This window comes from Siniperca chuatsi, linkage group LG23, assembly GCF_020085105.1.
Source record: "Siniperca chuatsi isolate FFG_IHB_CAS linkage group LG23, ASM2008510v1, whole genome shotgun sequence".
Classification (NCBI taxonomy): Eukaryota; Metazoa; Chordata; class Actinopteri; order Centrarchiformes; family Sinipercidae; genus Siniperca; species Siniperca chuatsi.
In genome coordinates, this window is record NC_058064.1 from 19,756,675 (window position 1) to 19,771,968 (window position 15,294).

The 15,294-nt window shown below is 39.3% G+C and overlaps 1 protein-coding gene across 1 annotated transcript in view; it reads right to left on the minus strand.

The window, feature by feature from the left end:
* Positions 1-12,903, minus strand: part of net1 (neuroepithelial cell transforming 1) — a 40,197-nt gene extending 27,294 nt beyond the window's left edge. Inside the window, exon 1 of the mRNA XM_044187034.1 lies at positions 12,630-12,903. Coding sequence (XP_044042969.1) covers positions 12,630-12,772 — 143 coding nt within the window. The 5' untranslated portion in view covers positions 12,773-12,903. The remainder of the gene's footprint in view (positions 1-12,629) is intronic.
* Between the last annotated feature and the right edge of the window lie 2,391 nt (positions 12,904-15,294).

Consider the following 15,294-nt stretch of genomic DNA (forward strand, 5'->3'; position numbering starts at 1 on the left):
GCAAGTGCTGCTTGTAAGGCTGAGTCATTCCAGTCATACAGCCCCTCTACTACAGTTACTCAGGTGGCATTTATCCAGTGACACAGCCAACTGTCCATCTACTGTCAGTACTGCAGGCAGCTGCAGCACTCACTGTACCCTTTCTCTCTGCTCGACACCTCGTAACAGCGGGCTGGGGCTTGTGCTAAAACGGTTAGTTAATTAATTTATTAGTCGATCAACAGATATTTTTCAAACAAATGAAAAACATTCTCTGGTTTCAGCTTCTCAGGTGTGATGATTTGCTGCTTTTCTCAGTTGCGAGGGGCATCTTTTGCTTTTTTTTTTTTTTTTTTTTTTTTTTTTACATTTAATAGACATTCACCTAAATCGAGAAAATAATGGTCAGATTAACTGACAATGAAAATAATAGTTTGTTCCAGTCTTAGTTTAGGCTACGCAATCATTTACAGTATTTCACTATGATAAAGCATTTGTACTTCAGCAACATTGAACGCCATTGACCGTGTCCACTATTTATAGTGGAGACATGCTAAGGTGTTGATCAAAGTTGAAAAAAATATGATATGATTGGCAGCCTTGAACGCAACCTAGTTGTCCTGTAACGATTGGGAAAAACCCCATGCTGCACAGGAAGTAAGGCGTTTTATGGTTTAGTAACAGCAACAGCAGTTTGTGTGGCACAAATAGAACAGAACTGGGGAGCTGACATTAACTGTGAGTATCCACTATGGATGAAGACAAAAAAAAAACCCCACTAGCCACTCTCAGTGGTTAACAAGTGATCTATGGGAACCTTAGTGCAAAAACACAGAAATTATGCTCATATATGACCACAAACCAGAAGTGTTTAACATTCTGTAGCCTATTAAGCTAAGCGATATCACAGACATGTTTGGAGAAGAGACAATAAAATGAAACCCAACAAGTAGAGGGGAAAAATGGGAAATTAGGTCCAGTGGAGCTCAGTGGGTTGAACCGAGCACCAACACACACTAATCATTTAAGTTAGGTTAAGAGTTGGGACCACCCATGTTGGAAATATATGCACTGATGCTACTGTAAGGTGTTTTGGAAAAACAGCATGTGTTGTGGAATAACAACAATAGCTAAAGAGAAGGAAAATGAGAAACTCCCTGGGTGTCCTGGAGGCAAGTCAGGGGTCAGAGGTCATGCAGGTGTTGCTCAGACTTAACTGTCAAAGCTCTGAATTCACTGGAAACAGTTTGTCCTGTTGAGGTGTCCTCAACCCCCCATTTGGCCACTCAAAAAGTCAATCTTTAAATTTCTAGAGTAGGTCATGTACTACTTGATTGTTAAAAGATGTCAGATCTACCCCACAAAATCAGATTCAAAATCGAGTATGGTCAGCTGTCCCAATTGTAGTTTGAAATGCTGAACAAAAAGATCAAAATGGTCTGTATCTCTTATCATACACTTGATTCACATTACTTCATAACACTCTTAACAGTTCGGTGACTACATTAGGAGGTTCCCACTGATTTACGTCAACATTTTAAGGAGTTTCCAACTAGTTCACTTCTCCATCTGGGGTGATGTACACCTTATGACAAAACACATAAATGCTGTCACAGCCCTGTGGTTTTGATGCACCTTAAAAGCGGTCAATTGCAGTTTTGATGACCTACGAACTGACATTCAATCTGCAAACACCCCTAATCTCCCTAGATACAAGCATCAAATAACTAACTAAAATATAAAAGTCCATGTTTTACTAACCAGTGGATGGAGCGGTCATGGGAAAAATGTGGGAGAGTTGGTTAGCTTCACTGAGGTTTGGTTTTTACAGTTCTGACAAATATCTCTGAAACATCAGGGTGCGTTTGTGCTTCTGAAATGCACTGTGACTAAAATCTGTGTGGGCTGATGCTCAATAAAGACCAAGCTCTTTCTCTTTAAGACATTTTAATTAAAATTTAAATTAGGAATGCGCATTATTATGAACTTAAGGGGTGTCCATTTGTCAGTTTCCATGTGTCTTCCACAACCACATGCCCAGTCCAAGTGTCCTTGAGCAAAGTCCTACATGTACAGTCTAGTACAATGAAAGTAGTTATCATTCAAGTGAATAATAAAGAAACTTAAAATTGTTGTCAAAAAGTGGAATAAATGGTAAATGGCGAATTGAACAGATGCAAATATGTGATGTAAACAATTTGTTTACTGTCTGTTTTTCAAATATCTTGGCCTATGCTTTCTCTGTGCATCCTCACCCACTCGAGTTAAGTGACAACGTAACACAGAAGTATAAGAATCGGAACTCACACATGAAAAAGCATACATTTATGCATGTAATGGATTATGAATTATAACATCTCTAAAAAATTTCCAGTATTTCATACATGCCTAAGTACAAAAACAACACATTAGGTAATGACCCAAAAGGGGAAAGGTCAAACCCAACTGAGGCATGGCATTTTAACCATTGCATCTGGTGAGGTCAGTATTAATAAACATAATAAGCTTTACCAATTATGTATTGTTAAAAGAAAAAAAATCTCCTATTTTACATGGTCTAAATTATTATCTGAGAGAATTAGGTTATGTAATAAAATTAAACTGTGATTACTGTTTACTGGAAGATTGAAATAATGAACAGATTCTGTGAGAAGAAAATGCATGGACACCAAGAAAGTGATATATACAGTAGGTTGCTATATTAGGTATCTATTATAGCCTGACTGACACTGGATTTTTGAGGCAGATACTGATTTAAAAATCTGCCGTTTCCCAAATTATCGCAAACCTTGTTTGGCATTTCTGTACTACAATTTGTTGTTACTTATCGGCTGACACATACACCAATACCGATATCGGAGGATATGCAATAAGCTAATATCTGCGTTTCATTAGTCGTTCAACCTGCCCTTGTTAACTTCCCCTCAGCACTTGCCCTCAGGGAATCCCCACCGCCATCATAAGTGTCGTTCCATTTGTCTGAAAAACTGAAGTGAACTTGGTGTGATCGACCCTCGGAGGGCTGAGGGAACAACGATGGTCACTCCAGGTGTATATCACCCACTAAGTATTGCTGTCATGCATTTGGTACAAGAAAATACATCCATGGTTAGGTGGCAGTAATGTACATAAAACTCCTGTTGCCTAATTAGCAGATTCTTATGAAAAACCTAATTGATAGCTTTATATTTTACTGAAAAATGTCATAACTAATTGCAGTTAATATTTACTTGGATTGTTGTACTGTTTAGCTTGTGTGATTTCTTTATTCCCAACATTATCTGTAAACGCATGGAAAATTGCTGTTTTGCAAGATATCATAAACCCGTAGCAATAATTATGATAATCATGAAACAGATCAAAAACAGAAATTTCTAAATCAGAAACTAATGCAGCTAATTACAAAGTGCCTACGTATTGCAATTATCCCCAGATGACACCTTTGCCTCATTGAAATGAGCCTGCAGGTATTTTTGATTATTTGTACAAAGCAGTAGGCCTATAGCCTTAAACCTACAACTGGCAGTCAACCCATGATAGTTTGGGCTGAAAGTATACAAGGGCAGGTGCGTTCCATTTAAATCCCCCGCACATTTTCTCTCTGCTCTCCACGTGGCCTCTGTGCAACGTATACTGTTACGTAATACCAAGGGCTGATGGTAAGTGAATAAATAAGGGCAAGTGGAACTACTAATGAAATGCAGCCTAGGCCTATTGCAGCATAACTAAGGGATGGTTCAGGGCTCACCAGAACCAGCCCTAACTATAAGCTTTATCAAAGCCTGCTCTTAAAAGTGGAGATGGTGTCTGTCTCCCGAACCCAAACTGGGACCTGATTCCTCAAATGTTTTCAGAAACAAATTTTAATGTACCGTTTAGCCGTAATTTGAGAAAGTTTGTGACCAGGCCGCCATTATTTTCTTGCTTGAAAAACAGACCAAGCACCGCCCAGTTTCTCAGCGCTACGTAACGTCGCAGGTTTTGTTGTTCTGATTGGTTATATAATACTAAGCAATAATCCAGCCTGAAAGTAACAAATGCATTGACTATTTTTTTCTGCATCATTTTGAGACCAAATGTGCTTGATTTTTGCAATGTTACGTAGGTGAAAAAAGGCAGTCCGTGAAGTTTGTTTTCTGTGGGAGTTAAAGGACATATCCTGGTCAGAGATAACTCCAAGGTTCCTTACGGTGGTGCTGGAGGCCTGGCCATCTAGAGTAACTATATCTTTAGATAATGAGTTTCGGAGGTGTTTGGGGCCAAGTACAATAACAACAGTCACACAACTGATTGGCGACTGCTTTCTCAAGGATCTTAGAGAGAAAAGGAAGGTTAGATATAGGTCTATAGTTGGCAATGTGGCAGTGTTGGCAATAAGTGCAATGAGATAACTTCGGTTATGAAATGGCGCTAAATAAAACTGAATTGAACAGCTACTTTAAAGGACTGTGGTACATAGCCTGTTAATACAGATTGATCATATCTAGTAAAGAAATGCTAACTAAAGGTAAAACTTCTTTAAGCAGCCTAGTTGGGACGGGGTCTAAGAGTCAGGTTGATGGTTTAGATGAAGAAATTGCTGTTGGAGTAGGTTGATGGGAGAAAAGCAGTCTAAATATATATCAGATTTTACATTTGTTTTTAAGGTTCCTGTCTAAGGTTAAATCGCTGCTGGTTGAGGGCAGGAAGTGATTAATTTTGTCTCTAATAATTAAAATGTCATTAAAAGAAGCTCATGGAGTCATTACTACTGAGGGATATAGGAATATATGGCTCAATGGAGCTGTGACTCTTTGTCAACCTGGCTATAGTGCTGAAAATAAACCTGGGTTGTTTCTATTTTCCTCTATTAATGATGAGTAGTAGGCTGCTCTGGCATTACGGAGGGCCTTCCTATGTGTTTTAAGACCGTCTTGCCAGACGAAACAAAAATCTTGGTGGAACGCCATTTCCTTTCAAGTTTTCACGATGTTTGCTTTAATTTGCAGGTTTGGGGGCTAACCTTTGTGTTATTATCTTTTTATTACCTTTTTAAAAAGGGGCAATGAAAGATGTCAAACTTTGTCAAAAATCTGCCCACTCTGGATTTAGTATATTGCTGGAAAACCATCTCTTTGGAACATAATTTCTTTTAACACTCATGTAAATACTTCTATGGAAATCATCCATTTAGCTTATTTCAAGTTAAGATTTCAAATAATTCACCTACAATCACAGTGAGTCACTCAGTGTAAAGACATAATATAGCTAGTAAAGCGTCATTGAAACATGAAGCCACTGATTACTTAACAGAGAAGCAGGGTTGGCAAGGCAGAGGCTTCTGTGAAATGAGCAGAGCTTCCAGAGGGGAATTGCGATTCATGACATGTCGCTGAGAAATGGCAGACATTGGCCCAAGAGCCAGGCTGGGCCATACGCACTAACAATTGTTACATCATCAGGTTTCCAAGGAATTAGCTCATTCCTGGCATCTCTTGTGAGAGATGAGTGCCTGCAACAAATAAACATGCTGTAACCGCTCTTCCGCTTTACTGACTTTACAGTGGCGTGAAAAAGTGTTTGCCCCCTTCCTGATTTCTTATTTTTTTTGCATGTTTGTCACACTTAAATGTTTCAGATCATTGAAAAAATGTAAATATTAGTCATAGATAACACAAGTAAACACAAAATGCCGTTTTTAAATGAATGTTGTTATTATTAAGGGGAAACAAAATCCAAACCTACACCTTTCAAAAAATACAGTAGTTGTCTATACACTTTGAATTCAACAGTCCTTTTTTGACATGTGACAGTAGGAAAAGCACAGGTGTAAATACTGAACTGAATGATGGCTGAATTCCATTTAGCTGCTTCAGTTTCAGGGTCCTGGTATTGTTTATGCTGGCTCACTGTCACAACTTACTGGGACACTTGAGCCATCATTAAAAAGGAGGTGAAAGCGACATTCACTGCCACAAAATGTTGTTACCTAATAACAGCGTATAGTAGGCAACAAAACAAGCCAAAAGAAGGAAGACCTTGGAGGAGAAGAGAGAGAAAAAGAAAGTACTAAATTAAAAACAGAGGCGAGGCTAACAACGGGATAGCCACAGAAATGTTCGTTAGCTTATTTTTGCTAAGTTAGCTTCATTTAGTTGGCCTGGTTAGATATCAGCATTGCACATATGGCATGTAGTGTTACCTTTAGCACCATGGATGTAGAACTTATTAGCAGTGGTCAATTAGGAATAGGGCTATGGAAGTGTTTTTTTTTTTTTTTTTTTTTTTAAAATTGGACTTTATTAGTTGTAACCCACAGAAGACAATCCACAAATGTGTACCATAATACACAAATACCTCACTACCCACAAACATGTATTTTTTAGTTTAGCTTCACCACTAAATACATGTAAAGTGATATTTATTTGTGGATCCATTTTTACATGTGAAACGGATTTTGTAGATTGCTTCCTTTGGGTGATGTAATGCGCAGACATGGTATTTCTCTTCATTGTTATGCGGATGACACGCAGTTGTACCTCCCTGTCAAGCCCACTGACCTTAGTACGCTGAGTTAAGGCTCTTCATGGCCTGGCCCCAGATTATATTTTAGACCTTGTAATCCCTTATGAACCTTCACGTAGTTTGAGATCTTCGGGCAGGGGTCTCCTGTCTGTTCCTGAGTCCAGGATGAAAACTAAGGGGGCCCCAAGGCTCTGGAACAACTTGCCCGAAGAAATTAGGTTGTCTGAGTCAGTGTCATTTTTATCTGAAAGCATATCCTGATTTACCTGAACTGGCTGTTTATTTTACTGTTTATTTTATTGCTTTTGTGTATTTTATTTCTTTATATCTCGTCATTCACTGTGGTATTTTATTTCTCTTGTTGTGAAGCACTTTGTACTTTGTTTTGATAAGTGCTCTATAAATAAAGTTTTATTATTATTATTATTATTCCTGTCAGCTTGCGGGCCACGTGACATTTGTGACTTCCCTCCTATTTATTTGTGCAATTTGTACTGCAGCAGATCTGTGAAAAGGAATCTGTAAATTGAGATGCAGTTACTAGCTACACCAGCAGTTGGCGAGATTCCCTCACATGAGCTGACGGAACTACAGTCTGTAAGCTACTGGAAGAAGGCTGAACAAGAATACAACAGGAGAAAACAAGCCGGCTTCTATCAGAAGGTGAAAGACAAGGTGGAGCATCTTTATTTAAGCCAAAGGTTGTGATTCAGGATTGGGTTCATCATTGTCATCTCCAGGTGAGTGTGCTGTGCTGTGCTTGCTTACTTACTTACTGGCGTTACCTACAGTTTGCTAACATTAGTGTTAGCGAGCTGTGGCAGTGGTGTACAAGCTAGCTCATGTTTGATCATTTAGTTTGGGGCCCTGTTTCAGAAAGCGGCTTTAGTGAAAACCCTGAGGGAAACTCTGGGTCTTCAGTTCCAGAAAGACAGGTAACTTGAGATCAGTTACCATGGTAACTGACTCTGAACCTAGCCTGCTCACTGGCAGGTTTTCTTCAGACAACCGTGAGTTTCTCCGCGTCTCCTACCTATTACAGAGCCAGACACGCTGTTTCATTTCCTCATTCATTCAGTCTGTATCGAAGCGCATTAATTAGGTTTAATGAGGTTTACTGTCAGAATCTAAATCCTGGTTGGATATTAGTTTGTTACTCAGGACTAGTTACCGCTTTTATGCAGTCAGTCATTTTTTTGAACAGCGGTATTTGCCCTCACATTCAAATATTACACAGCATCAAGTCAGCTCAGAATAAAACCTCTGCATGTCCTTCTGTTTTTATAAACATGTTTGTGGATAGTGAGATATTTGTGTATTATGGTACATATTTGTGTATTTTTTCTACAGATTTGCTGCGGTACAAATTGGACAAAAATCCACAAATGTGCAAAACCCATTTTGCGTTTAAAAATGGATCCACATTATACATATTTGCAAATCGCTAAGTATTTTTCTAGATTTGACTTTACACAAAACAAATTCAAAAACACGTTTGTGGATAGTGAAATATTTGTGTATTTTGGTACACATTAGTGGATTGTCTTCTGTGGGTTACAACTAATAAAGTCCAATAAAACTTCCATACACGGCAACCTCTGTATCGATCTTCAGCCCACTCCCGCAGCGAGCCTAACAGCAGGCTAGCCATAGAAACTAATTACCTTGCAACAAACATTCCACTTCCGCTTTCACGGTCTTGAAAATGCATCTCCGACGTTAACCCACGGCTGATCCCTGTTTTTATTTAGCGCTCTCTGTTTCTCTCTCTTCTCCTCCTCCTTTGGCTTGTTTTGTAGTCTGCTATACTCCGTTGTAACATAGTGTAACACACACCTCTCTACATGGCTCTGGAAGGGAGGAACCAAGACACCTAGAAACCGGATGACCCATGTTTGTACAGAGTCACTCTGTAAACTCTGTGCAAACATGGGTCATGGAATCGGTACCGGTACCCTACGGTACCTTTTTTCGGTACTTTACTCTCTCTGTAATAACAAAAATTTTATTTCAGTTGTAAAAAATAAGTCCAAACTTCTCAATTTCAACATTGTTATTTATTTAAAACATTTTACCTCACTGCCTCACTTAAAAGGTTATCCATGGAGGGTAAGTCAACTTCTTCAGCGCTGGCTGCAGGCATGCTAACGTTAGCTGCGGCTGCTGTGGGGGACTTGGCTTCCAAACACAGTACCCTCTTCAGCTTTTAGATATATTTTGTGTTTGACCAGGTGGTTCCTCAGGCTAGACGTGTTGCCCTGGACAGCTTTGCAGTTCGCGTTACAAATATTGCAGCGAGTGTTGTCTGCCTCGAGTTTTGAAAAGTGTAAGTCATCTTTCACCTCGCCATTGCCCTGAGTCAGTAGCCCTTTTTACAGAGATCCCGCAATACTGCTGTAAAGAAGAGCCGTCATTACGCCTGCTTTGCTTTTTTACACTGAACCAAACAACGGCGGCACTGTAACTGTAACCTACATGGTACATTTACTGCCAGATTAACAGCTTCACTGCTCACCTTTTCCACTGCACCACTCGCAGTCACAGTCACTTTCTGCCGCTCTCTAGTTCAACCACATACTCACTATGCACACACACACACGTGTCCCTGTGACTTGATATCAGCAGGAGTGACGTAAGTTCGCTTTCTCTCTATACTTTACTCTATCACCCAGATGTGCTCTCGGGTACCGATATTTGGCACCAATTGATTTAACGTGAATTGGTACTTGGTAGTACTGACGTAATTTGGTCAGTACCCTAAAAAAGTACCAAGTATGGTACCCAACCCTATCACAGACACATTTGTTTTAAAGGAACCCTTCAATTGAATATTGTTAGTGAAATGCAATGGTCAAAATTAGGTATTCCAACCAAAATTATAATGAAAAAATATTGCCTACTTCAGCTTTAATGTTTGCTAAGTTCCAAAGTAAGGGATAAACAGAGGAATTATCTAGCTATGAATGAATGTGGCTCCTCTCTGAAGCCATTTTTTATATTTTCCGTTAGCCAGCCAGTTGTCATTAAAACGACAGCCTAGCATGTTGCGAAAGCGCTAACAAGAACCACCTGTTCTCTAGTAGCTGATGTGCAGGTACAATAGTTAGCTAGCTGCCCTCAGTGTGCATGCACGCACAACGTCAAAGGTCAGAGGCCGCACGCATTCTGAGAGCAGATGGTTGCCCTCATGACGCCGGGATTACACTAGACACAGAGCGGAAAAACAGCCCCTTTTCATTTCGGCGCCCACGTCAGTCAATCTGGCTCCGGTCCGGTCGCGTCGGGTGTGAGACACCAGGAGACAAACAATATGATGATGGGATTGTTTCATTTCAAATATTAAATGAATTTTGGTATACATGTGTGATTGTGTAGATGAAACACCAGATTATGTTGAAAATCAAGCATTTTTCAAGGAGTACATTCAAATTCAAGCATATTTCTAACCTCGAAAACAAAATGGTTAAAATTAAGCATTTTCCAAACTTTGTACAAACCCTATTGTGTGTAAAAGACTAAAGGTCCAACACTGGCCTAGTTGCTGGTCAGATCATCCCATGGGCCTGCAAGTTCAGTCCTTTAAACAGCCAAAGTGTGTACGTCAACAATTTTGTATCCTTTCAAAAAGTTTTTGAGAATGAAACCATATACCTGTTTACTCTTTGTAAGTTGCTTACAACTACAAACCGCTTAATGGCGGCCAAGAATATCTGGTTGGTTTTATTACCTATTTTGTGTGCAATTTACAGAATACGTACTACTATTGAAGACATATTAGCAAATTATCAGGTCATATATATCCATTTCTATAGAAAATGACTTATTGTAGGCATACTTATTCAACGTCATGTTTCCAATGCAATGAGCTGTTCTAAAAGCTGATAGGCCCTGCATGTTTTCATGAAAACGTGATTGATATCACTACACATTCATCACTGCCTCCAGACAGGGGACAAAGGTCCTTTCTACTCCTGTACGTCCTCCTATGTGTCGAAGGAAGTGCGGCTCATGAGTCAGTGGATTAGCATCCCAGTTAGCCCTGCCCTTGTTTGTTGAAGCTGGCTCACTCTGAAACTATCCCAGCGTTGACCCCACCTGCAGCCACATGTCATTCTGTATCTTTTCTACTGATAATATAGAAGACACACACAAGAACACTCACACACAGCATTTTCATGATGCTGGTAGGTAAAGCAGCAGCTAATAAAATCATCTCACAGGGAGCATGTGCATACTAATGTTATATCAAGTGTTATTTATACAACTCTCTGCCCATTTAATGTCATATTTTAACCTTGGTGCTTTACATGGACAATAAACTTACAATGCTGAGTTCACAAGCTTTGAACCAACCATGTTTATTTATGTTGGTTGTATTCTGCACGTGTTTGGTAACAAGACCACTCAAAAGAAAATTTCCACTGCCAATTTCTCTTGGGAAATCAAGCCTTATATTCTCTCACTCATCCAACTTTTTTTTTTTTTTTCCCATAAACCTTGTTATGGAGGTCAAATATTGGGTGATGTTTTTCCATGTTTGTGTGCAGAGCCAGTTGAGTACTGGGCAGGGCTGGGGCACTTTGGCACACAACATGGAAAGCCTTTCAAAAGAATCTAAAAATGCTCGCAGGGGTATTTATCCCGAAACATATTGATTATTATTATTGTACATTAGCCCCTAGTCTGAGAACTTACCAGATAAATCTCATTGTCTTGATATAAATGAGCTCTGGGACACTATTTAAGAACTGGTCACATTTATGGCCAAAAAAAGTAAAGACATTACCTAGAAAGACAATGATAAGTGTTTGTGTTGCCTGGATCCAGAATAACAGTGTACATAAAGCATTCCATTTTCTGCTCATCTCTGAAGTTACAAAGGTAGGGTTGGAAAAACACTGCTCAGACACTAGGTTTACTATTGTGAGTACTGCCTCGGGAATGTCAAAGCTCACCCCATAAATCGAGATGCACCGGATATCAGCTTTCAAAAGACAATATTGTATAAGTCAAATATTAATTTTGCAGCTGATTTTGGAACTGGCATTGCTGTTAATTATTTTAAGGGGTTTTACTTAAAGGGTAGGTTCAAATTTTCACACATTCAAGTCTGTCTTAAAACAATACTTACATGCCCATATGCTGTAATCATTCCTGCTCTCAATATTGGCTGTGAAGTGATCCCTTCCTAGCACAACTCCAATGTAAGAGATAGGGAACAAAATCCACAGTTCTGTGCAAAAACGCAACCTAAAGTTGAGCTGAAGCTAATATGAAGCTGGAGTCACATGAAGCGGATATCTTCTAAAGTTAGGCTTTCATAATTCTCTCTTTAACTGGACAGTGTTTTCTTGCAGAGTGGAGGGACAGCTAAATATAGTAATTGTTTTTATGCAAATATGGGTGGGCATGTGAGTATTGTTTTAAGACAAGAAAAATGTGAACCTATCCTTTAATAAAACTTTTTTTTTAAACCTCTTATTTACTATGTGGTTAGTGTATCTGAACCTGTTTTGCACATAGATTTGTGTTAAGGCTTAAAACACATTATTATTAGCTGATAGACAGGATAAAAACATATCAGTGCATTTGAATAAAAATGAATAATAATGGTCAACCCTGCTGTGACAGTACAGTAAAACCCAGAACCCACTCAAAACTGGAAGATTGGACTAATGTCAGAACGGCTTGTCTGCATTTCTAAGCTAAATAACGGCATCATTAACTAGAAATACACAAGATTTTACATCTAGATTTCAAATTCCTAACGGAAGCATACAAATGAAAGCAGATAAAGCAACAGTGGCCCTTTGCTGACATCTTGTGGCGTTTTGACGCAACCGCAAACATCTGCACACAGTAAAAGACATTGTATGTATTTGACGTATTTGGTAGCTTCTTTGAAATTATTACTCATACTCACTTGGCTATTTCCAAGTTATAGACCCTTCGTTTAAAGAAAATACACCACTAGCGTTAAGTAATGTAACGCTACTCCTTATTGCAGCAATGTGCGAGGCTAAAACATGCTAGCCACCGTTAGCTCAACTTTGAGTTGTCCCGGACTAATAGCCAAGACTGGTTTGGCACGGTTTTACTGGGGTTAGTAGTTTCGTTCAGAGTCTGAACGGAAAAGCTGTACTCACCGTCTCAGACTCGTGCTGTTGTTCGCGAGGGGAGACTCATCTTCACCAGCTGAAAACTTCCTCTTCAAGTTCCTGGAGCTCGGTTGTCTTTTCGGTTTCTCTAAAGTGGAAACGGGAAGTTGGACTTCACCGGTTTCCCCCATTTGAAATATCTTGGACCAGGGGGATTTTAACTACGTCTTACTGAAATACTTAAACTCAATAATAACAATAAATCTTACTACAATAACAGAGGCTCGTGACTGTTTTTGAATATGGCGGAAATCCAAAAATCGACCAATGAGAGAAGAACAGAGGAGCTTGTTGCTAGCATATTACGCTGAATGGGCGGGGCCAGAGTAGTTCAACTTCAGGTGGTGTCTGATAACAGCGGAATATTATAATCAGGATAAACAACTTGGAATGATTATGATGCTTTTTTTTATATTGACAGTATTAATACAGTTTCCCATTCACTCAATGAAAAACTAATCTAATCTGTGAGTGAGAGTTTATACGCGATCCTCAGTGCCTATGGGGTTTTCTTAATGAACTAATTTCTATTCCTGTTTATATTCAGAGAAAAGCAAGGGAAACACGTTGCTAATCAGACCATGAGGCAAAGTAGCACAGTGGATAAAAAACATTAACAGAGGAATTTTAGTTTCTGAAATTTTTGTCTTTTCTTTTTGCACAATCATTTAAAATTATATATATATATATATATATTTTTTTTCTTTTTCATATATATATATATGAAAAAGAAATAGAGGTAATTGACTCAAGTAAGGTACAATTTACTTGTACCTTACTCCAAATGAATGCTAATGTTGCTCTGTAAGTGCTGGATGTGTAAAAAAAAACAAGTGCTTGCTAAGAAGTTAGCCATATCAACTTAAAAGGCGGTGATATCTCAATGTTGTGTTCACAACTTGTTCCCGCTGCGCCCAAGTGGCCAAAAAGTTAGTTATTGCAGGTTTAAGTAAAGAACGCGAGTACTTCTTCCCCCACTGAGCACCTGTCATGATCCTGCTAGTCTCCCTTGTTTTCCCCTGTGTTATCCCCCTCCTTGTGTATTGTGAGTCCCCTGTTGGGTGTTGTCTCCTGTCTTGGTGTATGTGTGTGTGTCTGTCTGTCTGGGCGTGGCGCTCCATGCAATCACCACCCACCTGGTTCTCCCTTGCTACCTGCCGCACACCTGAGGCTCATCCACTAATGTAGTCTTGTGAACTTTTGCCTGATCCTGTTTTTCTCCTGCACCTTGAATTGCCTTGTTGTCATCGCTTCCTGCCTGCCTGCCTGCCTGCCTCGCTCTCTGCCACGCCGAACAAACCCTGGGACTCCTCGTGTCTTCTCCATTGTCTGCAGTCTTCATCTCTTCGTATTACCTGAGACTATCCCCCCTCCCCACCGTCAACTGAAATAAACTGTTTGCCGTTTTCTTACCACTGCTCTCTGAGTTTTGCTTTTTGGGCCCAGCTCTCTCTTGAGTCCTGTAACAGCACCAGTCTCACTTTAAATCTGATGCAACACCTGCAAATTACATTTAGACCTTCAACATGGTTTGCTTACAATGTAATGATGGCAACCTGTAACAGGTTATAAGTAACGGTTCAAGCATGTCAAGATGTGTCAAACATCCTACGATGTAGAGCTAGACCGATAAATGGGCCAGGTTGATATTAGCTTATTGCAGATATAGCGGTATCTATGTTGGCCGATACACAACAAGTAATATCAGTAGGGAAATGCCAAACTAGGTTTGAGGTAATTTAAAAACAGTTTCACCATTACATAGTTTGTGCACCTGAGAGGACTGATAAGTTGATTTTTACATTTGCATGTATTCATTCGGCAGATGCTTTTGTCCAAAGTGACGTACAAATGAAGTACAATCCAAGCCACAGCAGATCACGGAGAAGCCTTCGAGTAATAAGTGCCTCAACACTCAGTTCCACGCCCCACCTGACACCAGTGCCACAAGGCTCGCAGGTGCAGGAAGGAACATATGTGCACAGGAAATGACTTTTTTTTGAAAGAGAAGGACTGAGAGAGCATGAAAGTATTCTTTTAAACTGTAAAATGCCCTGCTCAATATGTATCTTGGTCAATATTAATCTAAGGGATCAAGATCGCTTGTTTATGTTATGTGTTCATATTTAAAAAAATACTATGTATAGATATATCGTTATATATATATATATATATATATATATATATATATATTCTTTTGATCAGATAAATTCAGTGTATACTCTATTATACTGTCACATATTTATCATTACTTTGCTATGCTCTGTTGGCTTTGACATTTGCTAGTTGGTTGCTTCCAAATTCACCATGTATTTCTAGATGAAGAAATTTAGAAATTTAGGAATCTTATGAAATTTTCAAGAGGTTCCCAATCTCTGAAACTCGAAGCTATTAAACACAGATTCACCCAGAAACACAAAGAGTTCACTTTAAGTTCTACAGCAGGAGTCAAGTCTAATGCACAGGGTGGGTTAAACTGTATGCTTTGGACTGATCATTTTTCATACTCTTTGATCGTTTTGATCAATTGTACTTTATATGATTATATGTGACAAATAAACGTGACTGATTGATTGATTTAATGCACAGTTGGTGCGTGTCCATGTTTACTGTAGCTGTGGAACCCCCGCCATAGGTTCTGCATGACCTCATG